The 25,683-nt window shown below is 39.8% G+C and overlaps 2 protein-coding genes across 2 annotated transcripts in view; both read right to left on the bottom strand.

Moving 5' to 3' along the window:
• The window catches only part of LOC108713464 (anoctamin-3), a 187,259-nt gene extending 167,114 nt beyond the window's left edge, over nt 1–20,145 (bottom strand). The window contains exon 1 of the mRNA XM_041589950.1: nt 19,634–20,145. Within this exon, the coding sequence (XP_041445884.1) occupies nt 19,634–19,679 (46 nt within the window). The 5' untranslated portion in view covers nt 19,680–20,145. The remainder of the gene's footprint in view (nt 1–19,633) is intronic.
• LOC121402944 lies at nt 8,344–12,144 on the bottom strand. The gene is made up of 2 exons (XM_041589952.1): nt 11,179–12,144; nt 8,344–8,872 (listed from the first exon to the last, which is right to left on the bottom strand). The coding sequence occupies exons 1-2, from the start codon at nt 12,054–12,056 to the stop codon at nt 8,866–8,868; spliced, it is 885 nt and encodes a 294-aa protein (XP_041445886.1). The 5' UTR covers nt 12,057–12,144; the 3' UTR covers nt 8,344–8,865.
• Nucleotides 20,146–25,683: the final 5,538 nt, after the last annotated feature.

Raw genomic sequence — 25,683 nt, 5'->3', positions numbered from 1 at the left:
TTGTAGGTACTATCGATGTGCAGAGGATTATAGGGCTAGGCTAGGGATTATATTCTGTAGACCTAAGAGGTTTAATGTGTTTATTGTTCCACAACAGAATACATTTCACTGAGATTATTGCCGGCAGCCTGACATCATTACCTAGTGATCTTACCAGTAGTAACCTTTACATCACATACAGGAAAGTGACCTACATAGAAGGTTATGCTCTGCCAAAATCTTTTTCTCTTAATGATATTCCTTTTAAAAATAGCGGTAATCTAAATTCCAGTTTAATCTGAAAGGTTTGGGCTACATTTGGGGATTTGGAGGAAGTAGAACATTTTTTTATTTTTTTCCCCCTCTTGTTGAACCACTGCTGCCATGAAAAATAGATTTGGTTGTCTTATGGCAGGTATGACAGGTATGGGATCTGTTATCCAGAAACCCCTTATCCAGAATGCTCTGAATTGCAGAAATGCCGTCTCCCATAGACTCCATTTTATCCAAATAATCCAAATTTTCAAAAATGATTTCATTTTTCTCTGTAATGATAAAACAGTAGCTTGTACTTGATTGAAACTCATATATAATTAATCCGTATTGGAAGCAAAACCAGCCTATTGGGTTTATTTAGGGGCAGATTTATCAAGGGTCGAATTCAAAAAATAAGAATTTCAAGCTATTTTTGTATACTTCGACTAGGGAATAGTACAAATTCGATTCGGATTTGAAAAAAAAAATTAAAAATTTGAATATCGACATTTACTGTCTCTTTAGACCATTCGCCAACTAAAACCTGCCGAATTGCTGTTTTAGCCTATGAGAGACATCATAGAACCTACTTGGTGAACTTTGAAAAAATTAATGTTTTTTTTTTTTAAATAATTTCAATCGAATTTGATCGAATACAGCCAATTCACCCGCAAAAAGCAACTTTGATTTTTTTAAATACATTTCGGTTGTTTTTTTTTTATTCGAATGTCGAAGTTATGGGAGTTCAAATAAAAATGCCATTAATTCGAAATTCGAACCTTGATAAATCTGCCCTTTTATGTTTATATGTTTTTCTAATATAGTTAAGATCCAAAATTATGGAAAGATGCATTATCGGAGAAACCCTGGTCCCAAGGATTCTGGATAACAGGTCCCATACCTGTATATATGTTCCTTCCATATGATATTTCCTCCAGGTTTATCATTTTTCTCTTTATCCAGTGTGCATCAGTGCAGGTGTGTACATACCTCACCCAAGATATATGAATAACAGATCTTTGCGTAATTTGAATCTTCATACTTTACGTCTACTAGAAAATCATGTAAACATTAAATTAACCCAATAGGCTGTTTTTTCTTCCAATAAGGATTAATTATATCTTAGTTTGGATCCAGTACAAGCTGCTGTTTTATTATTACAGAGAAAAAGGAAATTATTTAAAAAATGTGGATTATTTGAATAAAATGAAGTAGATGGGAGACAACCTTCCCATAATTCAGAGCTCTCTAGATAACGGGTTTCCGAATATGGATACCAAGATACAATATATGCAAATATGGCCTTTATTAAATTTTCTAGGCACAGTCCCAAGAAGCAGCCAATCAAAACATGTTAAACTTAGTAGGACAACTCCGGTTTCTTTATGAAATTCCAGAGGCGCTGGCAAAAGATTCTGTCTCACTTACATCCCTTTATTTCTCCGGGGGATCTTTGAATGACAGTCGTGAATGCTGAAAACTGTCTCTTGGGGCAGACACTTGGATTCTTCACATGGTGAAGGTGAAAAAATATGTCCTATTTTTTTAATATGGATTTAAAGAAATCTTATTTCTCTATCCATGTCCAGTAAATACTGTATGCATAAAGGCTATGCTGTACTGATAGTTTCTATCTGTGTATTTGTGTTTAGTCATTTGTTTGAGAAAAGCCCTGATTGCTTTAATAAGAAAACTATAAACGGGAAATTACTCTGAACAATTTTGTAAAAAATACGAATATCCCGAAAAAGAATTGGTTTAAAACGGACCAATAGGAGTTTTTATTTTTTTTTTTACAGTTTTTGAATTATTTCCCTTCTTCTTCTGACTCTTTCCAGCTTTTAAATCTAAAAAAATAAATATGGCTACAATTGTTATGTTATTGTTACTTTTCATGACTCAATTCAGACCTTCTCCTATTTACAGTATAGTCCAGTCTCTCGTTCAAATCAATTGCATGGTTGCTAGGGTAATTTGGACCCTAGCAACCAGATTGCTGAAATTGCAAACTGGAGAGCTGCTGAATAAAAAGTAACTCAAAAACCACAAATACAAAATGAATAGTGATGGGCGAATAAAAGCGGCTGGCACGACTTTGCGCCGAATTTCCGCGTTTCGCCGCCGGTGAATAAATAAGAATCTTCCGCAATAATTTGGCAGCAAAATTTTGCTGCCATCAAAGTTTTTTGGGTGCACGTCTGAAAAGTCGCTCGCGAATTTGCGAGAAATTCAGCCATCACTACAAATGAAAAACAATTGCAATTTGACTCGTAGGGGCAGATTTATCAAGGGTCGAAATTTCGAAGTAATGGGAGTTTTTTTGAATTTCCATAACTTCGAAATTCAAATAAAAAGAGACCAACCGAAATTCAAAAAAAAAAATCGAAGTTTTTCTTTGCGGTTGAATAGGCTGTATTCAATCTTTTGAAACTTGGATTGGATTTGGATTCTTTTTTTAAAAAATATAATTGTTTTTTCCACCAATTGACTCCAAATAGGTTATAAGAGGTCCCCCATAGGTTAAAACAGCAATTCGGCAGGTTTTAGTTGGCGAATGGTCGCAGTCGAAGTTTTAAAGACATGATAAATTTTGATATTAGAATTTTCAATATTTTTTTTTTTCAAATTCGGATTGAATTTGGACTAATCCCTAGTCGAAGTGCACAAAAATAGCTCGGAATTCGATTTTTTTTTTTTTTTTTTTTACTTTGAATTTTCGATTTGACCCTTGATAAATCTGCCCCAAAATATCACTCTCTACATCATACTAAAAGTTAATTTAAAGGGAAAATGACCCTTAAAGACATGATAAATTTCCATATTCAAATTTTCAGTTTTTTTTTCAAATTTGTATCGAATTTGGACTATTCCCTAGTCGAAGTGCACAAAAATAGCTTGAAATTCTATTTTTTTTTTTTACTTCGAATTTTCAATTTGATCCTTGATAAATCTGCCCCACAATACCACTCTCTACATCGTACTAAAAGTTAATTTAAAGGGGAACGACCCCTTTTAGAAGCAGTTTATTTGCAGCACAAATTACCTACTGTATCTACGAAGGTAAATGAGTCCTTCTGTTTTCGCTGCACCCCTATTTATCCTCTAAAATATCCCTTCCCATGGAACTGGCTGAAGAACTGTACAGAGGAAGAAGCTATTGAAATTGATGACAAATCTCTGTGCTCCGTTTGGTTGTTAGTGTAAACTGCAGGGCTTCGGAGAACCTTTTGCTAAATGTAATTTCAGCTGCATACATCTGTTTCACCAGGAGACAGCCAATAACACTGATTACAATATTATGAAAGAGAAAATGATTAATATACCTGTCTCAATCAAAATTGGCTGATGGGAGCAATACAGTAAGCGGCAATGAGCTTGAGACTTTGTTTATTTCTTTGTTTCTCTAATGTCAATGTGCTCAGTATAAAGAAAGAGCTCAGCAAAATAATAAAGGAGCTGGAACTCTGCTGCTAATAATTTCTCCATTCCTCCTGCTGACTGATGCAGTTGTGCTCTATCAAGCATAACCCAGGGATGGATGTCAAAAAGTCTTGTCGAGGTTAGGGTTCCCTAGCTGGTACTAAAGAAATATGACAACACTGCCCAAGAAAGAAAGAAAAGAATATGCACTTTTTAAAGGTTCCCCTTTATTTATTGTTAGTATGTTGTAGAATTCCTAGCAATTTTTCAATTGGTCTTCATTATTTATTTTAAGTGATGGGCGAATTTCTCCCATTTCGCGTCGGGGAAAAATTGGCGAATTTCCCTCAAAATTCACGAAAACGGAAAAAAATCATGAAATTGGAAAGTTCACGAAGAAAATTGTGATATTGAAACGTTTTCACAAAAAAATCATGCATTTCGAATGTTTGCACGAAAAAATCGAGCAATTCAAACGTTTTCACGGAAAAATCGAACAATTCGAACGGTTTTACAAAAAAAAAATCGAGCATTACCCTGGCCTTGAGGGCAGAGCCACCTGCTTGGCTGTAAGAGCAGTTCTTTGTTTCTCTGTGCTGTGACGCATTGAATTGAGGCGAGCGTCAATTCACAAATTTGTAGCAAATTTTTCGCCGTTTTTGTCAAAACGGGAGAAAATCGCCCATCACAAATCATTATTAATCAATGTGAAGATCGGCACTAGATGAGTCATCTGCTCTATTGTTACACAGTCTGATGCTTGACAACAAGCTTTTAGCATTGTAAGCTGCTGACCTACATGTTCTCTAACGCAAAAATTATACATTTTCCCTTTCGGAAGCCTTTTTTTCTCAGAAAACTATTTTCTCTGCATATATCAACAGTGTAAGCGATAACTAGAATAATGTTTTTTTTTTTTTTTTCACTTTGAGATGCCAAAGAAGGATCAACACATGAGCTCCAGAGAATACAATACAACCCTTTTTCATTCATGGCATCGCTGCTACCAAAATCCATCATTTTCATTAGAGATGAATACATCTTTCACGGGTTGGTTTCCATGAAAGAAATGTATCTGCCGTAATAAATTTCTCTTTTCTATGGAAAAAAGCAAAATGGATGATCATAGCAGAGAAGGGCACTGGTTGAGCTAAAACACAGAGATGCTCAATCTAGAAAAAGACAGGCGTGAATTCATGGCGAATTTACGCTTTTCGCCATCAGTAAATAAATTTGCAAAACTGCCGCAAAAATTCTCCGGCATCAATAAATTTGGGAAGCGCATCGGAAAAACGAGTATTCTGTTATTTTAAATGTTTACAACCTTAAGGTTTTTATTAAAGTGATCTTTCTGTAAATTTGGAGCGCAAATTAGCGGGGAATTTGCACGTTTCGCTGCTGGCGAAAAAATTGGCGAAACTGATGAGAAAATTTGGCGGTGAAAAATCTATGTATTGAAAAATCCGCCGTGTTGAAAAAAATTTGAATAGTCGTGCGCATAAACATTGTCGCACGTCAAAATTATTTGAGCAAAATAGGCACGCGTATAACAATTGCATAAATTGACGCATTGCAAAGTAATTTTGATGCCCATTGACTTTTATGCGTTTCAAAAATTTCGCAATTTTTTGCGAAACGGGACAAATTCACCCATCACTAATTATAAAAACAAACAATTGCTTTGTGATCAGCTTGGATTTATTCTGAGTTACTCAGTATTAGTATCAAGATTGCAAGGTCATTTATGAACGCAGTACTGTGTGCAAAGTGCAATTTTCAGATGCAAATCACCATGTTATTACCCACAATGCAATATATTTTCCCAGAATTGTACTTGCAGAAGCAATTGTGCTTGATGTGTCAAGATGAATGCAATTGCACGTGGGCATTTACAGATCATAAGTCAGTTACTGTTTTCAGTAGGGATTTGTGTGATTTCTTCTGCTCGGTAGGGATGGGTGAATTTTTTCGACTTGTTTTGCCGCAAAAATGACGCCCATAGACTTGTATGGCGGCGCGCGTCAGAACAACAATTTTTTGATGCCTATAGATTTAATGGGCGTCAGCGACATTTCGCCAGCGGCAAATTTTTGCAGAAATGAAACGGGTCAAATTCGCCCACCCATACTGCTCGGTGGTAAAGGGGAACTAGAGCTTAACAAATAAGTAGGGTAGAAATGTTGCACATTAATTTTTGGGTTTCTGTATCAGCCCAAGATGACAGTAGTGCTGATCTATGCCTCCGAATGTCACCAGGAGCTCTCCATCTTCTTTTCTGCTAATTTACAGCACAAGCCCTGGGTCACAGTACAAGGCTGATTAGTAATTAATACAATTTCTCGTTACATGGCAGCTCTGCATTTAGCATCAGAATATTATTAATATATTAATAATATATCAGCCCTTTAGCATCAGCTTCTAAGACAGATGAACCTTATTATCTTCTTGATTATTTATGATCAGCTGCCAGAACACACTGAGCATGTGCAGTGTCACTGACACTCCTAACAAAAATCCAAGATGGTGAGCTTCTGTAACAACACTGAAGGCATGGGTAATAACTGTTATAGAACCTTCAGGCTGGTGCAGTTATTTCTGTAGATAAAATATAAACCATAGTGTTTAGTTCTCCTTGAATATGTTATTAGCATGGGATTCTTTTAGGGCAAATCTGCTGCACCAACAAAACCCTTTTCAGAAAACCTAGAATTATCTCAATGGGTGTTGGTAATCACTAGTGATTGGCGAATTTATTCGCCAGGTGCGAATTCGCTGAGTATTTCCGTGTTTCACGGTCAACAATTCTGACACCGGCTTCAATTTAGAAGACGTCGACAATAAAACGGACTCCCATTGATTTTAATAAGCAACAAAAGTCGCTGCAAATTGTCGCGTTTCACAATTTTTTCACCCGTTTTGCGAATTTCGTGCGTGTTTCGCTCACATGCTCAGAAGGGGCAAGAATTGGAGGTCCAGAGGGGACCCTGGGGACTGCCAGGAGGGCCCTTGATTTTGCAGTCCTGGTGGGCCCCCAAGGCTCCGGTCCGACCCTGAAAGTAAAAATAATACATTTGTAGCTTCACAGAACATGTGAAAGTTGTAAAGGTTCAGAAGAATAATTAAAAAACTACTGTATAAAAAAAAGAAAATGAAGACCAATTGAAAAGTTGCTTAATAAAAGTAAACGTAACGTTGAACCACCCCTTTAACACAACTATAGGCAAGTGCAACGTGTGTTTGTATTCAAGTCCCTGAAATGGATTGCACCTGATCTGTCATACAAACTCTTTCCCTCAAGCTCCCAATTAAAAACAGTAGTGTCAGACACCCAAGGTTAGATTTGCATATAAATAAAATAAAAAAAAAATTGTTTACTACAGTAAAATTAAGCTAATTAATTGGGGGGCTACTTCAGTGTCCAATACAAATCCGTGTTAATCAATGTGCCTGTAAAGTAATGTAACTTACTGCTGAGCCACGCGTTTCATTCCTTGCGAGCACTGAAACAGCTAAATATCACGGAGAACATGAAATAGAATAGCGAATGCTACAGTTCAGCTCAGGGAAGTAAAAATCCTGCAGCCAAAACTCACCGGGGAACACTGGGGGTTGTATTGCCATAATAGTGTGTGTGGGACGCAGGTTGAACATTCTAATTTCGTTTGTTGCTGCTAAGTCAGGCTTTAATGTGCTCACTGAGTGTGAATGAAAGGCAGGAATGAATAAAGCTCTAATAGCAATAACAATAGGCATCTGAAATCTGCAGCCTAATAACATTCCTAAGGGGGAAATAAATCTTTCTTAAATCCCCTCATCTTGAACCTTTAGCTCTTGAAAGTTGGCACCTCAAAACTAATTAAAAAAAGAATATTGTTCCATGAGATTTATGCCCGTCGGCACATTTTTTTTAAACATAATGGAAAGACTCTCTTAAAGGACCAGTAACGTCAATTTTTTTTTAAAATTTGTTTGTATAGAACAAGAAAAAAAAAAAAACACCAAGACATGTATAACTTTAATATCGCCAAGTCTTTATTAAAAAATAACTTACCGAAACTCAATTTCAACTCCCTGCCTTCTATAGGAGATAGCCGGGGAGGAGAAATCGAGCGCCGCACGATGGATCGTCGCCCTGTCGGCTTTTCTGAAGAGGAGCACAAGCGGAGTTTCAGTAAGTTCATTTTTAATAAAGACTTTGCAATTATATATATATATATATATATATATATATATACTTATATATATTAGGGATGCACCAAATCCGGGATTCGGGATTCTGCCTTTTTCAGCAGGATTCGGATTCGGCCGAATTCTTCTGCCCAGCTGAACCAAATCCGAATCCTAATTTGCATGTGCAAATTAGGGGTGGGGAGGGAAATTGTGTGACTTTTTGTCAGAAAACAAGGTAATAAAAAATGTTTTCCCCTTCCCACCCCTAATTTGCATATGCAAATTAGGAATCGGTTCGGTATTCGGATGAGTCTTTCGTATAGGATTCAGGGGTTCAGCCGAATCCAAAAAAGTGGATTCAGTGCATCCCCTAATATATATATATTAAATATGTTCGCTGGAAGAGCAGGGGAGAAGTGATGGGCGAATGTGTCCCGTTTCGCTTTGCGACAATTTTAACGCTCACCCATTGACTTTAAGGCAATTGAACAAAATAGGCGTAAACATGGAACAATAAGATTTAGGCAAGGAAGAGCCTGAGAGGCAGAACAACTGCTCAAGTGAATTTATTTGTGTTTCACACTACATGTTTCGAGCCTCCTGGCCCTTTGTCAAGTGTAATACACAGAATGCTCAATGAAACTTTTAAAGCATACAAACAGGAAATGACCTCAATGTGATCTTCATTACCAATTATCACCCTCCCCCTAAAGGTGAATATTAAATCGAATAGCAATGTCCATAAAGTCCATGTAAATAGTCCATTGTGCAAAAGGTGTAGTCCAATTAAGAACCCTGTGAAAAAGTGCTGGAAGTAAAAATTATTAAAACCAGTTAAAAACATTATATAAGTAAGATTTACATGGTACTGTTACCAAACTATTAACCTACCACTTACTCATAATCAATTTTCCTTGCACAAATAGCTCTCTAAAATCTTCAATAAATATTTCAAATTTTTCAAATTTTACAAATTTTAGCGGAAAAATAACCCATACTTTACCATTAGAAGTACTCAAATATTTCTGAATGGGCAAAATTTCAAGGCCTGCGAAAGGGGATAAACAGCCATTAATATTATAGAAAGCATTTAACACTCCAATTTTCATTTAGACCCTTAGGTATAACCGTATCTAGTTTTTTAATCCAATACATTTCTCTTTGTTGGATTCTTTGGAGTAAGTTTCCACCCCTAGATGGCGCTCTAATCACTTCCAGTACCAGCCATTTTAATTGTGATACATTGTGTTTCTTTTCAGTGAAGTGTCTAGACACCGAAGTATCAGTATAAGTATCTTTCTTATAATTACGAATGTTGCCCCGATGTTCCTTTATTCTAGCTTTTACAGCCCTCGTGGTTTGTCCAACATAGACCATGCCACATGGACATTTCAAAAGATATATTACATTGCGTGACTCACAAGTAGCATAGCTATTGATTTGTAGTGGGGTACCTCTGGTAGGATGATTAATTTTATCCCCTTTTATAATTGATGGACAACAAATGCAATTTAGGCACGGGAATGTGCCTTTTTTTGGTTTACCAAGGAATCTCTGTGTATCCTTTTTGATGGGTTCAATTTCAGCTGGACATAAGGTGTCTCTAATGCTTTTCCCTTTCTTATAGCTGAACGTTACTGACTCTGGGAGTATTTTACTATAGATTTTGTCTTGTAAGACTATTGGCCAGTATCTACGGATGATTTGTTCTATGCCTCTACTTTGTGCACCGTATGTCGAGACCAACGGGGTTAATGTTGTTTTTCCTTTCTTTTTATAGGTGAGCAAACTCTCCCTGTCTATTTGTAACACTTCTTGAGCATGTTTTTTGATGGATTTTTGACTATAACCTCTATTGGCAAATCTGTTTTTTAAGTTATCAGCTGCTTCTATATACTGGCTGCTGCCTGATGAGATCCTCCGGGCTCTCAGAAACTGCCCTTTAGGTATAGCTTTGATGACATTTGGGGCATGATAGCTAGTAGCATGAAGGATATTATTCCTATCAGTTTGTTTACGGTATAAACTGGTATGGATTTGCCTTCCTATGATTTTAAGTTGGACATCTAAAAAGTTTAGTGTGTCTAGTCCAACTTCTGTTGTGAATTTAATGGTCTTATGGGCCTCATTTGCATTTGATATCATTTCTTCAAACAACTGTAATGGGCCTTTCCATAACACCAGGATATCATCTACATAGCGGAAATATCCCTGTATGTATGACTTAAATTTACTTTCTAGGAACAATTTTTTCTCCAGGTTGTAAACAAACAAGTTGGCGAGGGACGGTGCGACCGCAGCACCCATCGAGGTCCCCTGGCGTTGCCAATAGTGGTCATTCCCAAACCTGAAATAGTTTTTATGTAGAACCATAGCCAAACAATCTACGATAAAGTAAATTAAGTGATGTGAGAGATTAGTATCCAGGAGCACTTCTTCCACTATACTAATACCTTCTTCCTGTGGAATGGATGTATACAGACTTTGTATGTCTATGCTACATAGTATGGTATCTGGTTCGATATTAATTCCATTCAATTTGCATAGTAAGTCTGTGGTGTCTTTTAAACAAGTAGGTATTTCACTTACAAGCGGTTGTAAATACTTATCCACAAACTTCGACAATGGTTCTAAAACCGATCCTATTCCCGACACTATTGGTCTACACGGAGGGTTAACCAGTGCTTTGTGGATTTTGGGAAGAAGGTATAGTACAGGCGTCCGTGGATACTCAGTTGTGAGAAACTCTCTTACATTTGGAGTGATAACCCCATTTTCAAATGCATCTGTGACAAATTTATCAATTTCGTTTTTAATAGTCATGGTTGGGTCAAAATCAATTAAGGCATAGTGGTCTGGCACTGATAGTTGCCGCAATGCTTCTGTCATATAATCCATTCTATTCATTACCACCGTAGCACCCCCTTTATCCGCTTTACGGATTACAATAGATTTATTATTTTTAAGTGAGGTGAGGGCCTTCCTTTCGGTGAATGATAAATTACTATGCCCCATGTTACTTGTATTTATATCCCATAGTTTCCTGACTTGATAAGACACAATAGTTTCAAACGCTCTAAGTGAGTCATTAGTAGATTCAGGTACAAAATTACTTTTTTTCTTAAAGCTGGTCATTATAACATCAGTAGTGATATCTGTAGTGCTTAACTTAATATCAGACATATTAGCAAAGTAATGTTTAAGTTTTAGACCCCTAATGAATTTTTGAAAGTCAATCTCCCACTCTATGGGATCCAGAGTATATGTAGGTACAAAGTTTAAGCCTTTATTTAACAGAGAGAGTTCAGCCTTAGTCAGGTTAACCGTAGAGATATTCACAACTAGGTTATTTACCTGATCTGCTTGCGATTCCTTTTCGGATAACTCTCTCTGTCTGGGGCCTTCTTTGCGCCGTGTTTGTCTTTCCGATGTTCCTCCTGTGTTGGGGAGCGCTGTTCTAAAAAAGGAGCCGAGCCTGAGGACGAAGGTAGGTCTTCCCCGCTAGAGGTGGAATATGCTGAGGCGCCTTGTAGTTGTGTCGGAAATCCTTTCCTGCCCCCTCTCTGGGTGTATGATGCGCTTTGCGATGCACCTCTGCGTTGGTTTCTGAAGGGAGCTGGCAGTCCGGTCCTCTGCTGGTGTTCGGAGCGCTGCCACTTCCGCTCCTCTCTCCACGTGTACACCTTTCCTTCCTGATAGTCCTTGGCGTCTCTGTTGAACTTTGCGCGCTTCCTGTCAGTTATGGAGGAACGGAGTCTCTCCAGGATATCTTTATGGTCGCTGAGGATTTTGTTGCACTGCTCAGCGCCTCTTTCCTCTGTCAGTTTCGCAGTAGAAGCAGTTATGGCTGTTCTGATTTCATGCAGTTTCACGGTAAGCCTTTCTACAGTAAGTACCATCAGGTCTATGCTGCATTTATTGCATATTTCTAGCCAGCGCTGTTGTAAAAGCTGGTCTTCTGCGCACAAATTAGGCTTAATGTCGAGGCGCAGACCCCTCGGTATTCGTTTAGTCTTGATATATTCCGCTAATGTGCTCACATGTAGACTTGTATGTATTTCTTTCTTTTGTAGATTTAGTAATTCTTTTGCCACATCGCTCTGTGGGATTGATTCAATTGGTATAAGTTGCTCAGTTTCCAAACTAGACAGGATTCGATTAATATCTTCATCACTGTAGGCAAAAGTATTTGCGCCTTTGTTGGATAATTCTGAGTAATCTCTTTCTGTCATTTCTTTAACGCTGGGGTAATGGTAACAGTCTGGTGGAAAATATAATCAAATCAGTCTGGTGACTGTTACCTGTAACCCTTCTGCATACAAATCGTCGGCTTCAATCCTTGTTAAGTACCTCCACCTGGGTACACTTCAAACATGGAACAATAAGATTTAGGCAAGGAAGAGCCTGAGAGGCAGAACAACTGCTCAAGTGAATTTATTTGTGTTTCACACTACATGTTTCGAGCCTCCTGGCCCTTTGTCAAGTGTAATACACAGAATGCTCAATGAAACTTTTAAAGCATACAAACAGGAAATGACCTCAATGTGATCTTCATTACCAATTATCACCCTCCCCCTAAAGGTGAATATTAAATCGAATAGCAATGTCCATAAAGTCCATGTAAATAGTCCATTGTGCAAAAGGTGTAGTCCAATTAAGAACCCTGTAAAATAGGCGTAAACATTCGTGTTTCTCTGGAATTCGTGAAATGTCGGAGAATATACGAATTTGACGCCGTCAATTCGCGGGCGTCAAAATTGACGCAGCCGACAATTTATCTTGCGCCTATTTTGTTCAATTACATTAAAGTTAATGGGCAAGCCTTAAATTGTCGCCGCAGTCAAAATTGTCAATCTTTTGATGCGGCGAATTTTCACTGCAGTTTTGCAAATTTATTTTGCGGAAACTTGCAGTGAATTCACGCATGGGGAATATTATCGCCCATTACGAAGACACACACACAGAATGCAGGTACCTCATTGGAGCTCTCCTTAAAGGGACACTAAACCCAACCATAAAACTCCCGGCGCCACTTAATTCTCTACAGACTGAATTACACAAGGAAAACAATGGGAATTCTACTAACCAAAAACTCTATCGGTACATTCACCAATGCGAATCCTAACTACTAGTGCAATGTCCGTTATCTTGCTGTTACAGGTACTTTACTTGTTATCCAGAATGCTCGGGACCTGGGGTTTTCTGGATAAGGGATCTTTCCGTAATTTGGATCTCCAAACCTTGAGTCTACTAAAAGATCATTTAATTAAACCCAATAGAATTGTTTTGCATCCATTAAGGATTCATCTTAGTTGGGATCAAGTACAAGGTGATGTTTTATTTAGGGACACCCTGAATCCAGTATTTTAAATTCAGCCGAACCCTCTAATCCTTCGCACAAGATTCGGCCGAATACTGAACCAAATCCATATGCAAATTAGGGGTGGGAAGGGGAAAATTTTTCCACTCTTTGGTTTGTGACAAAAAGTCATGTTTTTTTTCTCCTTGCCCCTAATTTGCATATGCAAATGAAAATTAGGATTTGTATTCGGTTTGGCTGGGTAGAGGGATCCCAAACCGAATCCTGGCTTTGGTGCATCCCTGGTTTTTTTACAGGTATGGTTCCTGTTACCTAGAATGTGCGGGAATTGGGGTTTTAAGGATAACGGATCTTTCCATAATTTGGATCTTCATTAGGGATGCACCGAATCCAGGATTCAGTTTGGGATTCGGTCAGGATTTGGCCTTTTTCAGCAGGATTCGGATTCGGTCAAATCCTTTTGCTCGGCCAAACCGAATCCAAATCCTAATTTGCATATGCAAATTAAGGGTGGCAGGAAAATCACGTGACTTTTTGTCACAAAACAAGGATGTAAAAAATGTTTTCCCCTTCCCAACCCTAATTTGCATATGCAAATTCGGATTTGGTTTGGTATTCGGCCGCAACTTTCGTGAAGAATTTAGGGGTTCGGTCTATGGGAGAAAGCTTGTACGTAATTTGGAGCTTAATGGATAACAGGTTTCTGGATAACGGATCCTATACCTGTATTACAGATAAAAAGGAAATCATTTTTAAACATTTTAATTATTTTATTAAAAAGGATTCTATGGGAGATCGGCTTCCTGTAATTCGGAGCATTCTGGATAATGGGTTTCTGGATAACGGATCCCATACCTGTATCCGACAATGGCTTCATTATATTACATTGTAATAAAGGACAAACATTTTCAGTTCTGGGAAAACTGTGCTCAAAGCTTCCAACTATAGTTCAGAAACAGTTGGGGAAAGCAATAAGCAATGATGAAGTTTATGTCCCCTTTAATAATATAATCATTGGAGCGTGAGGTATACAAGTAACAAGGGGAAGGGTTGCTGGCAGCATTTGGCCGCATTGTCACCTTCACTGCTGCACAATATTGTTGGTTTGGCATTGTTTCAGCAATTGTATACGGCACACAGAGTGTTATATTGCTTCTGCTAATATCTTGTTTGATTACAGTGATAAACTACAAGCCAATGTCCCACAGCACTCCATCCCATAATATACAGCTGCTGGTGTAAAGCAGTGATCTATTATTCTGCTGTAAGTAATTGTGGAACCTGGGGCAAAATATTGATATCAGGTAGCAATCTTGAATCTATTGCCCAGCTTACAGCACCCCCTGACAGTCAAAAGAGGCACAGGTATGGGACCTGTTATCCAGAATGCTCAGACCTGGGGTTTTCTGGATAACAGATTATTCAATAATTTAGATCTTCATACATTAAGGGGGGTAGTTACTAAAACTCAAATTTTCCCCATTTTTTATTAAAATACAGTTGGCCTAATTCCCATACACGAATTTAACTCATTTATCAAAAATCAGCTTGAAAAAAGTCAGTGTGGGAAAAGTCTTTTTAGAATGTGATGCTCGAAGCGGACGACTTTTTTGAGCTGTCGTGAGAAAACGTGGGCTTTTTTGGATTATCAAACGAAAACCAGTGAGATAAAGGTATCAAGAAACATCTTAAAACTGTAAAAGGGATATCTGCCATTGACTTCTACATAACCCTGACATGTTTATTTCAGGATTTTTAACAGCTTCAAGGTATAATAAATCAACATTTTAGTTTTTTTTCCCTCTAAAAATTAGTTATCCCCTAAAAAACTCCACCAGAAAATAATGTAAACCATGAATTATTATTATTATTATTATTATTATTAACATGTATTTTTAGAGCGTCAACATATTGTGCAGCGCTGAACCCAATAGGCTGGTTTTGCTTCCAATAAGGATTAATTATATCTTAGTTTGGATCAGGTAGAATGTACTGTTTTATTATTACTGAGAAACAGAATCATTGTTAAAAATTTGGATTATTTGGATAAAATGGAGTCTATGAGTGATGACTTTCCATAATTCTGAGCATTCTGGATCATGGGTTTCCAGATAACGGATCCGATACCTGTACTTTTATTAGAGCTGAAGGGCTACACGTTGGGCAACACTGATATAAAGTGCATCCATACTGCCATGCATACTGCCCTCATGTAAAAAGCTTTGTGGGGTCTAATATGCCCTCACACTTGACTTTTTTTTATTTCGGAGGGATAATAAAATTCTATGCAAGCAGATTCCCCCATGAGCCCCCTGACTTGGATGGATTCTGTTCTCAAGATAGCCTTAGTCACTAGTACCCTGGCCTTGAGGGCAGAGCCACCTGCTTGGCTGTAAGAGCAGTTTTTTGTTTTTCTGTGGTATGGAGCGATATCTCTCTGCTCTCCCACTGGTAAATCCCTCTTTGGCCCTTAGTTGCTGACCCACCTCGATGTGTTCCAAGAAATCTGGGATCAACAAGGCCCAATACAGCGTTCAACCTTAAAGGGACAACCCCTTTAATAAAGTCATGGAACAAGGACCCCATGAACAAGGCTTTAGTCAGTTACAGGTTATATATTGTAATAACACTTTTATAGTATTGAATTCAGTGTATGCAGATTCCCTGGGAGCCACCCTGACGTGTATGGATTCTGTTCTCAAGCTAGCCTTAGTCACTAGTACCTTGGCCTCGAGGGCTGAGCTACCTGCTTGGCTGTAAGAGCAGTTATTTGTTTTTTTTGTGCTGTGTAGCAATTTCTCTATGCTCTCCCACCTTTTTAAAGTCTATAAAAACACAGATAATACATATATTATTATTATTATTATGCCACTCTTTGGCTTCTGCTGTCTTTATTCCCCCTGAAGTAGACTCATTATGCTTCATTAAGGGACAGAAGCTTAATTAACAGAACAGATATTGTTGTAACATTATACATACATATATACATATTTTAACAGAAGGCAAGGAATTTGATACCACATTTGTCAGGCATAGCTATAAAAGTAGTCATCTTTAATGCCATTAGAGATTTTATGCATTTATGTAATTTCAGAGCACTGACCACTTTTTCCCTGGATTTCATAATTAGATAGTAAAAAGATAATTTGCGTGAAATCAAGGATAATCTGCATCTAATCAAGTATTCAGTTTTCCATAGTGCTAGAGTCAAGTAGAGTCACATAATTGTGCTGAATTATTGCTGCACCAGTTTAAATGGCTGACACATGTACTTGTTATAGAACATTTTCCTGCCCCAAACTGGTACAAATAACTTAAAAGAAAGTGATGAGATTTAAAGGGACATTAACCTAACTGTAAAGATGTCTCACTGCGCCCCCTAGTACAGATGCAAAATATTCAGGATTCGGTTAGCATATGCAAATTAGGGGTGGGAAGGAAAATCACGTGACTTTTCATCACAAAACAAGGAAGTAAAAAAATTTGTTCCCGCTTTTCCCATCCCCATCCCTAATTAACATATGCAAATTAGAATTCAGATTTGGTCCGGTATTTGGCCGAATCTTTCACTAAGGATTCAGTGATTCTGTCGAATCCCAAATAGTGGATTCGGTACCTACCCCCTAGTTTTCGGTTGACATTGATGAAAGACTTACACATGAAAAACTATTCACCAACGATAATTCTACTAAAACCTTAGTGATACAAGACAATTGACCAATAGTGATGGGCGGATCTGTGCTGTTTCGCTTAGCCCACAGAGTAGCGAATCTAACGCAAAATTCGTGAAATGCTGATAAATTTGCGAAAAACTCATTGAAGTCAATGGGCGTCAAAATAATTTTGACGAGCGACAATTTTGACGCAAATGACAAGTTTTATATGCCCTATATGTCCAAAGGCATTAAAGCCAAAGGGCTTCTGAATATTTTTGACATGCGACAATTTTTTGTATGCGACTATTCTGACGCACATCAATTTTGTTTTGTTGCGGCAGATTTTTGTTGCAGTTTCGTGAATTTATTTGCTGGCGGCAATACTCGGAAATTCGCCCAAATTTGTGCCTTCTGAATTTATTTGGCCATCATTATTGACCAAAGAGAATGCTGATTGAGCACTATGGTAGTCATCTTACTGTACAGAAATTATTTTGTAATTTTGGCTTCATTATATTACTCTGGAATCCTGTGGACATGGGGATAAAGGGCAAACGTGTTCAGTGCTAAGAAAAACTGTTTATAGGGTCAGTCCACACGAGCAGATTCAGGGAGATTAGTCGCCCCAGCAATAAATTGCCTCTTCTTAGGGGCGACAATCTCCCCGAACTGCCTTCCCCCTGCCCCCTACCAGCTAAAATGAAAATCGCCTGCAGCAATGCACATGCAGCGCTTTGTTTTCCGAAGTTGCCTCACGGGGAAACTTTGGGCGACTTCGCAAAACAAAGCGCCGCATGTCCATTGCTGCAGTCTATTTTCATTTTAGCCGGTGGAGGGCAGGGGGAAGGCAGTTCGGGGAGATTGTCACCTTGAAGAGGCGATTTGTCACTGGGGCGACTAATCTCCCCTAATCTGCTCGAGTGGACTGACCCTAAAACTTCTCCAGTTGCAGCAACAAAGATCATGGAGCCAGATTGACACAGATCAGCTGGGGTTCTCAATGGAGGATTATATTGTATTTTAAAGCAGCCACTGGTTGTAGATATGGTAAAAGATTTTCTGAGCAATGTTACTTTAAGAACACATCCCTAATGTTTTTGTACTACAGCTCCCAGCATGCATTAACCTTCATAATATGATTCATTATTATGGGATTTGTAGTCCCACAACAACTGAGTTTAGTGCAGAGACACAAGTTTAGAATCGGGGAGATTTAGTTGCCCGTCGATAAATCGGTTCTTCTTTGGGGCGACTAAACTCCGTGAACTGCCTCCCGCCGGCTACAATCGAAATCACCGGCGGGATGGCACTCGTAGCGATTTGTTTTCCGCAATTGTCCGAAGTTTCCTCGTGAGGCAACTTCAGGCGACTTCGGAAAACGAAGCGCACCGATTGCCATCCAACCGGCGATTTACATTCTAGCCAATGGGAAGGCAGTTTGGGGAGATTAGTTGCCCTGCTGAACAGGAGATTTGTCGCTGGGCAACTAATCTCCCCGAATCTGAACGTGTGTCTCTGCCCTAAGCAGTGCATTACAGTAAGGATTAGTGTCCCTTTAAGACAGTAAATGGAATTTAGAAGGGATACATCTCTCCAGTGTAAAAGCTAGAGAGCAGTTTAAAGTTGCAGCAAGTAGAACCTAAATGGTACTGTAACTTACAAAGCAGACTATATAAAAGCATGGAGCAACCTTCCAGCAAATATGTTGGGGATCAATATAGTAGAGGAATTTAAGGACACAGGGGAGAGATATTCAAAGCAACAGCAATGGTTTAACTGTTTGCCTGCCGTAGAATATACATTCTATGTTATTGGCTGTCAAGGACCTGACTGATGGTGCTGTAGAATTTGCATTTCCATTCCTGGTTACTCTTTCAACTTTGTTACACTGCGTGCTTAGGCTGGTGGCACGCATGAAGATTCGGGGGAGATTAGTCGCCCATCGACTAATCTCCCCAACGCCTTCCCGCCGACAAGAATTCGAATCGACGTCGGGACGGCATACGCAGCAATTCATTTTCCGAAGTTGCCTCACGAGGAAACTTTGGAAATCCAAAGCGATTCGTATGCCATCCTACCGGCGCTTCGTATTCTTGCCATCAGGAAGGCATTTGGGGAGATTAGTCGACGAAGAAGAGAAGATTTGTCGCTGGGCGTCTAATCTCCTCGGAATCTTCACGTGTGCCACTGTCAGAACCCAAGATCAAAGGTCTCTGGCAGGGACAGAGTTAAAAGAATTTACAAAGCAAATGTGGGATAAGATGCATGGAGCAGCCTTGGGGATCAATACAATAGATACAGCGGGGGGGGGGATATTTGAATCAATTTTATGGGTTTAACTCTTTCCCTGCCATAGGATAGAAATATTCGTATTCACATTTCCAGGTGAACCTTTGACCTGCGAGATGCACCTCGTTTTTCACCGGCAACAAGCGGCGCGGCAAAGATGAAAAAGGGGTTAACAACTCCGGCACCAATGTGCTATTTATTTAACCCTTAGATCACCGGTTTTATTTCTCTAGCGGTTACAGTCCGTGTCAAAGAAAATAAAATAGTAACGACGGCATTCCGCACCGCAACTTAAGGGTTAACACTTCCATCGGAAGTCCGACGCGGAGCCAAGTTGAAGCCGTAAGTTTGAGAGCGCGATTCTGTTGCAGCATCCGTTGCAGTGAAGTTTGACTGTATAATTGGGTAATTGCAGGTGGAAGCGAAAGCAGCTCCTTCGCTAAGGACACAAGCCCCCCCCGGGCACACGGACTGCTGCATAATGACTCCAGCCCCCCCAACACACACACAAGGGCAGGCATAAAAGAACACAAATCCTACTGACCTTTATGCTGTCTAAAGCACTGAATAGACCCCGAGTGGTGAACCATCTTCTCTCCCTGATGTTCTGCAGCGACCAATAGAAATGAATGAAACCAAATTTAAAAAAATAATAATAAATGTTTGGAAAATGGGTACGATGAAGATCCTGGGCTGCCGCTACTTATAGAATCCAGAGAGCTCTGGAATACGACACCTGCTTTAGCAAAGCACTTAGCCTCAAAGACTCTACTCCCATATGTTGTCATAGAAACCATGGAGGGAGGTCCAGCGTCAGACTCCCCTTAGTGGCTGCTTGAAGGATAATTGTCGGCAATGCTGCTTTATTGTGTTTTTATCCCCCCTTTCTCCGCATGCTGCAGAACAGAATCCCGACGCTGATGCTGTTTCGGCTTTACACCAGCAGATACACGCGGCAGACAGCCTGATCCAATCCGCTCGCAACTTTCTTAAGTTTAAATGAAATGCTGCCTAACACCCACAGCACGGCACCCTATCTGTACCGATACCAAATAACAGCGGGATCATGTTCTTAACTCTTTCACAACCATGGCAGATTCAATAAATGGACGCAGCACAAAGAAAAGTCTTGACACAAAAGGGCTGTATTTATCAAAATCCGAATTTTTCTGAGTATTTATAAATAAAAAAAAAAGTCTGAGCAAACTAGAATTCACGATTAGACCTTATTTATTATTAAAGAAGCACGATGTAATCAGATCTGGGACAAACTTGATAAAATCGAGTGAAAACCCGAATCGTACGTTTTTTCTGAGTTTTTTTCAGAATCAGGCGTTTTGTTGAAAAGCCTGAATCTCAGATTTTCTGTCGGATTTTTGGGCTAATTCCAGAGCAGACCACAGAAACTTCCAAAAAGTATAGGGACCAGGGGTGTTTCGGTAAATGCGTTTCGGCAATGCCGCCGCCTGTGACGCTTACCTTTATAGCCGATTGGGGGTCTAGTGCAGGCCGCGTTGATAACGCAGAGAGCGAAAATCTCTGCACTACAAAAGCCGAATTTTCGGTTTAAAAAACGGAAATTCGGCTCTTTAAGTTACCAGGAGTGGCTTGTTGCCGCCCCTGAGAACGCCTGCGCAGGTGCCGCCTGAGGCAAGGTGCTCACCTTGCCTCTTGGCTGAAACGCCCCTGATAGGGACTAGTGATGGACGAATAAATTCACCATACGTGAATTTGTGGCGAATTTCCGTGTATCGTCGCCGGAGAATAAATTCACAAAACTGCAGCGAAAATTCGCCAGCGTCAAAAATATTTGGACACGCATCGGAAAAGTCGTCATAAATGGACGCACAAAGAAAAGTCTTGACATAAAGGGCCTTATTTATCAAAATCAAAAAGTATATATATATAAAAAAAAAAAAAAGTCTGACCAAACTAGAATCCCTGATTAGACACAATTTAATCGGATCTGGGACAAACTCGATTAAATCATGCGAAAACCCGAATCGTACGTTTTTTCAGAGTTTTTTTCCAAATCAGTCGTTTTGCTGAAAAGCCTGAATCTCAGATTCTTGCCTGAAATAGTCAGATTTTTGGGCTAATTCCAGAGCAGACCACAGAAACTTCCAAAAAGGATAGGGACTAGTGATGGGTGAATAAATTTGCCAGGCGTGAATTCGTGGTGAATTTCCGTGTTTCGCAGCCGGAGAAAGAATTCACGAAACTGCTGTCGAAAATTCACAGCGTCAAAAATTTTTTGGATGGGTGACAGAAAAGTCATTCGTGTCAAAACCCTCACATTATTCGGATGCCAAAATTTACGCAGTCGTCAAAATTCACGTTTCTCAAATTTTTGGCCAAAACGGGACAAATTCGTCCATCACTAATAGGGACCTCTCCCTCTTTAATACTGGAGAGTAGCGATGGGCGAATCTGCCCCATTTCGTTTTGCCGAATAATGGTGGAAAATGTGGAATAATGGTGTAACGGTGGAAAAAATGTACTTATAAACAACCTCAGCAGGTCTGAGAAGCCGGATTTTCGGTTCTAGCTTTTTCTGTCCTCGGGGTATAATAAATCTTGAAAAATGTGAGTTTTTTTCCCCACAAAAAAATGGATTTTTTGTAAAAAAAACCTTACATTTTTCATGTTTTTGGACTTTAATAAATAACTCCCAAAATGTTTGTATATTATTGTAACTGTGCTAATTCTGTGGCACACAAAGCACCATGGCTACAAATAGTGGCAAATACCTGCCCTTAATGGTGTTGCCTTACGTTGTATAACCATATACTGTACCCTTGGGGGGGGTTCTCATATAATTTCAGGTAGCCGATTAAAAACCACTTATTTCCTAATTGACCTAAATTTGAAAATCTCTGCTATTGAAGGCTAAACATTAGCATTCTATCATGCCTACTATCTTAATTGTTAAGTCCCATGGCCAGCACTGGTCTGGGGTTTGGGCTCACTGGGGATGCCACTTCAGAGGCCCCCATATCCCTTCAGTAGTGATGGGCAAATTTATCCCGTTTCGCTACGCCAAAAAAATAGCGAAACGCGAATTTTGATGCCCGCGTTAATTTAGATGCCCGCGTCAATTCTGATGCTCGCGTTAATTTTGAAAGTCAATGGGCATCTGAATAATGATAATATGCGCCGGTTTTGACGCGAGTGACTTTTCCGACGCTTGTCCAAAATCTTTTGACGCCGGTGAATTTTTGATAGCAAATTTTTGCTGCGGTTTCGTGAATTTATTCGCCACTGGCGAAACGCGGAAATTCGCAGCGAATTTGCAAATGACAAATTTATTCACACATCACTATCCTTCAGATAAAGGGATGGCGAGGGGTGCACTTTCCTCCTTTATGAACTTGCCCTCCTGCTAAGTGGCGGGGAAATGTTGTACTTAAATGAGTTATCTCCCACACTCTGATGCTGCTCTCCTTTTATCCTCAGGGTGATGGCAGCAATATTGCACAGCTCAGAGTACGAGGACAGATATGCAAATATATTCTTTTGTTTTTTTATGCAGTTTTGGAGGAGGGGGTGGGGGAATTTGGATATTGTTATTGTGCTGGGGTGGTATAAAGGGCATATGGACGAAAACAAGACCTTATGAATTGGTCGCTTGGTGGAGGGTTTTGGAATGTTGTCTATGGACAGAGGGATGGACCCTGCAGGCAGAACAGAAGAGTGTATGTGTGGGTTTGTGGCATTTTGATTTGCTGATATTATGTGTGAGTGTTTTATTTTATAATACAAATGCCCATATCCCTTCAGGGCCACCATAGTTGCAGATTTAGCAACTCACCAATGTTGCCCGCCCCCCCCCCATCCCATGGGTACCTTATACTTAAGCACTGTGGCCGTTGTTGGGGGAGAGTTTTGGAGGCAACATCAGATTTCCATGGAGAATGTGTCTGGGTTGACTGGGGGTCACCAGGTTTTTTTCCCAGTGTCATGTCAGCCCAGTCTTACGCTGCCCGTGGCACATGGGACCAAAAAGTGCAGTTTCCGTGCAACCTACCATTTACCTCAATTGTAATCTCTTTCTTACACTAGGGATCACAAACCTATTTTGTCCAAAAACTGCACTCACATATTTTATGGATAAAATCCATCTTTCACTGCCAAGTGTTTTCCATGCAAGGGGTCGATAGATAAGACATAAGAACAGTTACAGTGGAGAATTATGGGAATTGGCATTTGGAAAGCAAAGGCTTAAGGGTTACATAGAAGGGCACAGTTACTTACCTATGATTCCAGGGGCATTTTGTTACCCTATGCCAGGGGCCGGGGAGGGGTCAGGGTTGGGGTTGGAGGGGCCGGGAAGGGTCTGCGTTACATTTGGTCGTGTCAGTATCCAATTTGGCGCGCCACTTTAATTGTTCGGCTGCCCAGTTCAGGACTGTCCAAAGCCCGGCAGTTGGGGACCCTTGCCCTATGCCACCCTGAGTAGACCAATTTTATGGCATCACCGCAGGAGGAAGCTCATACCTAATGCAGAAAGTGCAATTGTGCTCTATGTACTAGAAGAGCCACAATTCCGATTTAAAAAACTGAATTTTGTCACAAAAAGTGGCTTTTTGTCGCATCTCTCCCACCTGCTCATGAAGAAGGTTGGAGGTAAAGGGATTCGAAATAAATTGCAGTTTAATGGGTGGTGGGGCTCATCTACTGGGTAGCCAATAAGAGGGAGTAAGGTAATGGTGCAGGTGGGGTTCATAGAACTGGGGCTAGGCTTGGAAGCAAAGTCAGGAGATAAAGGCTTAAGGGCTCATTTACAACTGCAAGTGAAGTGGTCAACTTGTGCTTTTCCCCACAGTCACTGGGGCTCATTTATCGACATTGGGCAAAATTGCCCGTGGGCAGTTACCCATGGCAACCAATCAAATTGTTGCATTCATTGTTCTAACTGCAGTTGCCTTAAAAAAGTCAAGCACTTACTATGGCTTACTGCCCACGGGCAAATTTGCCTAGTGTTGATAAATGAGCCCCAGTGAGTTGCACATCAAACCACTTTGGTTAAAGTGAGCTCTTTGCGCTTCTGTATAGTTGCTCGCCGTTCTACTCCCTACCTTCTGTTCCCAATTGGGTGCTGCTGCACCTATGGCCACAGGAAATCCCTGGAGCTGCCACCAACTCCTGACCAGGTTGTAGCTCCAGGGCTCTCACAGTGCACAGCGATGCAAACATCATTTATACGTTGAACACCAGAAAAAAATGCCTGTGGGGAATGAGCCAGGAACTGGGGAATGACAGGGCTAGGAAATAGGGAACCCGGAGGAGGGCATTAGGAATTATGGGTCTTTTAGTGTGCTGGGTTGCCTGTAAGGAAAGGTGGAGAAACGAGAGGTTAAAAGAGAATGGTTGCGAAGGGGTGTTCTCTTTTACCTTGAACAGCTCCCGTCTGCCCTCCCAGAGTAAGGGGGGTAGCAGAGTATGGGGATGTTATTAGTGTATAGTTGTAGCTGGAGGGGGCTCCACTGAGGGGAAGTCATTAATAGTGGTATGAAGTGTAGAGCACAACAGAGGTTTGGCTTGGGACCAAAAGTATGGAAGAGACAATCTAAAAGGGACAACAGACGGGCCCCTTACTCTTGGTTACATAGTTAAATCGGGTTGAAAAAAGACAAACTCCATCAAGTTCAACCCCTCCAAATGAAAACCAAGCATCCATACACACACCCCTCCCTACTTTTAATTAAAATTCTATATACCCATACCTATACTAACTATAGAGCTTAGTATCACAATAGTCTTTGATATTATGTCTGTCCAAGAAATCATCCAAGCCATTCTTAAATGCATTAACTGAATCAGCCATCACAACATCACCCGGCAGTGCATTCCACAACCTCACTGTCCTGACTGTGAAGAACCCCCCTACGTTGCTTCAAATGAAAGTTCTTTTCTTCTAGTCTAAAGGGGTGGCCTCTGGTACGGTGATCCACTTTATGGGTAAAAAGGCCCCCTGCTATTTGTCTATAATGTCCTCTAATGTACTTGTAAAGTGTAATCATGTCCCCTCGCCTTTTTTCCAGAGAAAACAACCCCAACCTTGACAGTCTACCCTCATAATTTAAGTCTTCCATCCCTCTAACCAATTTAGTTGCATTTAGTCTCTGCACTCTCTCCAGCTCATTTATATCCCTCTTAAGGACTGGAGTCCAAAACTGCACTGCATACTCCAGATGAGGCCTCACCAGGGACCTATAAAGAGGCAGAATTATGTTTTCATCCCTTGAGTTAATGCCCTTTTTTATGCAAGAAAGAACTTTATTTTCTTTAGTAGCCACAGAATGACACTGCCCAGAATTAGACAATTTGTAATCTACAAAAACCCCTAGATCCTAGAACCCCTAGGTTATTATTTTTTGCAGCTTTTGGCACTTATTGGATGTTACAAGAAAGGTAATAGTTAAATATTATATAAATGTAACTGTTTACATTGCCATCCAGTTAACGGATGTTAATATATGTTTTTTATTTCTGTAAATTTGTTAATAAACAGGAATATTTAATGGTAGAGAGATAGAGAGAAGAAGCAGACTATCTCTGCAATTATGCAAATATACTAACTGAGACATTAGG

This window comes from Xenopus laevis, chromosome 4L (assembly GCF_017654675.1).
Source record: "Xenopus laevis strain J_2021 chromosome 4L, Xenopus_laevis_v10.1, whole genome shotgun sequence".
In the NCBI taxonomy this organism is placed as follows: domain Eukaryota; kingdom Metazoa; phylum Chordata; class Amphibia; order Anura; family Pipidae; genus Xenopus; species Xenopus laevis.
Note: the sequence above shows the minus strand (reverse complement) of the source record. Positions and strands in the feature narration are given on the sequence as shown.

What these genes read in the sequence shown, in the direction of transcription:
- LOC121402944 (XM_041589952.1), bottom strand. Translation starts at nt 12,056, where the DNA reads ATGACAGAAAGAGATTACTCAGAATTATCCAACAAAGGCGCAAATACT.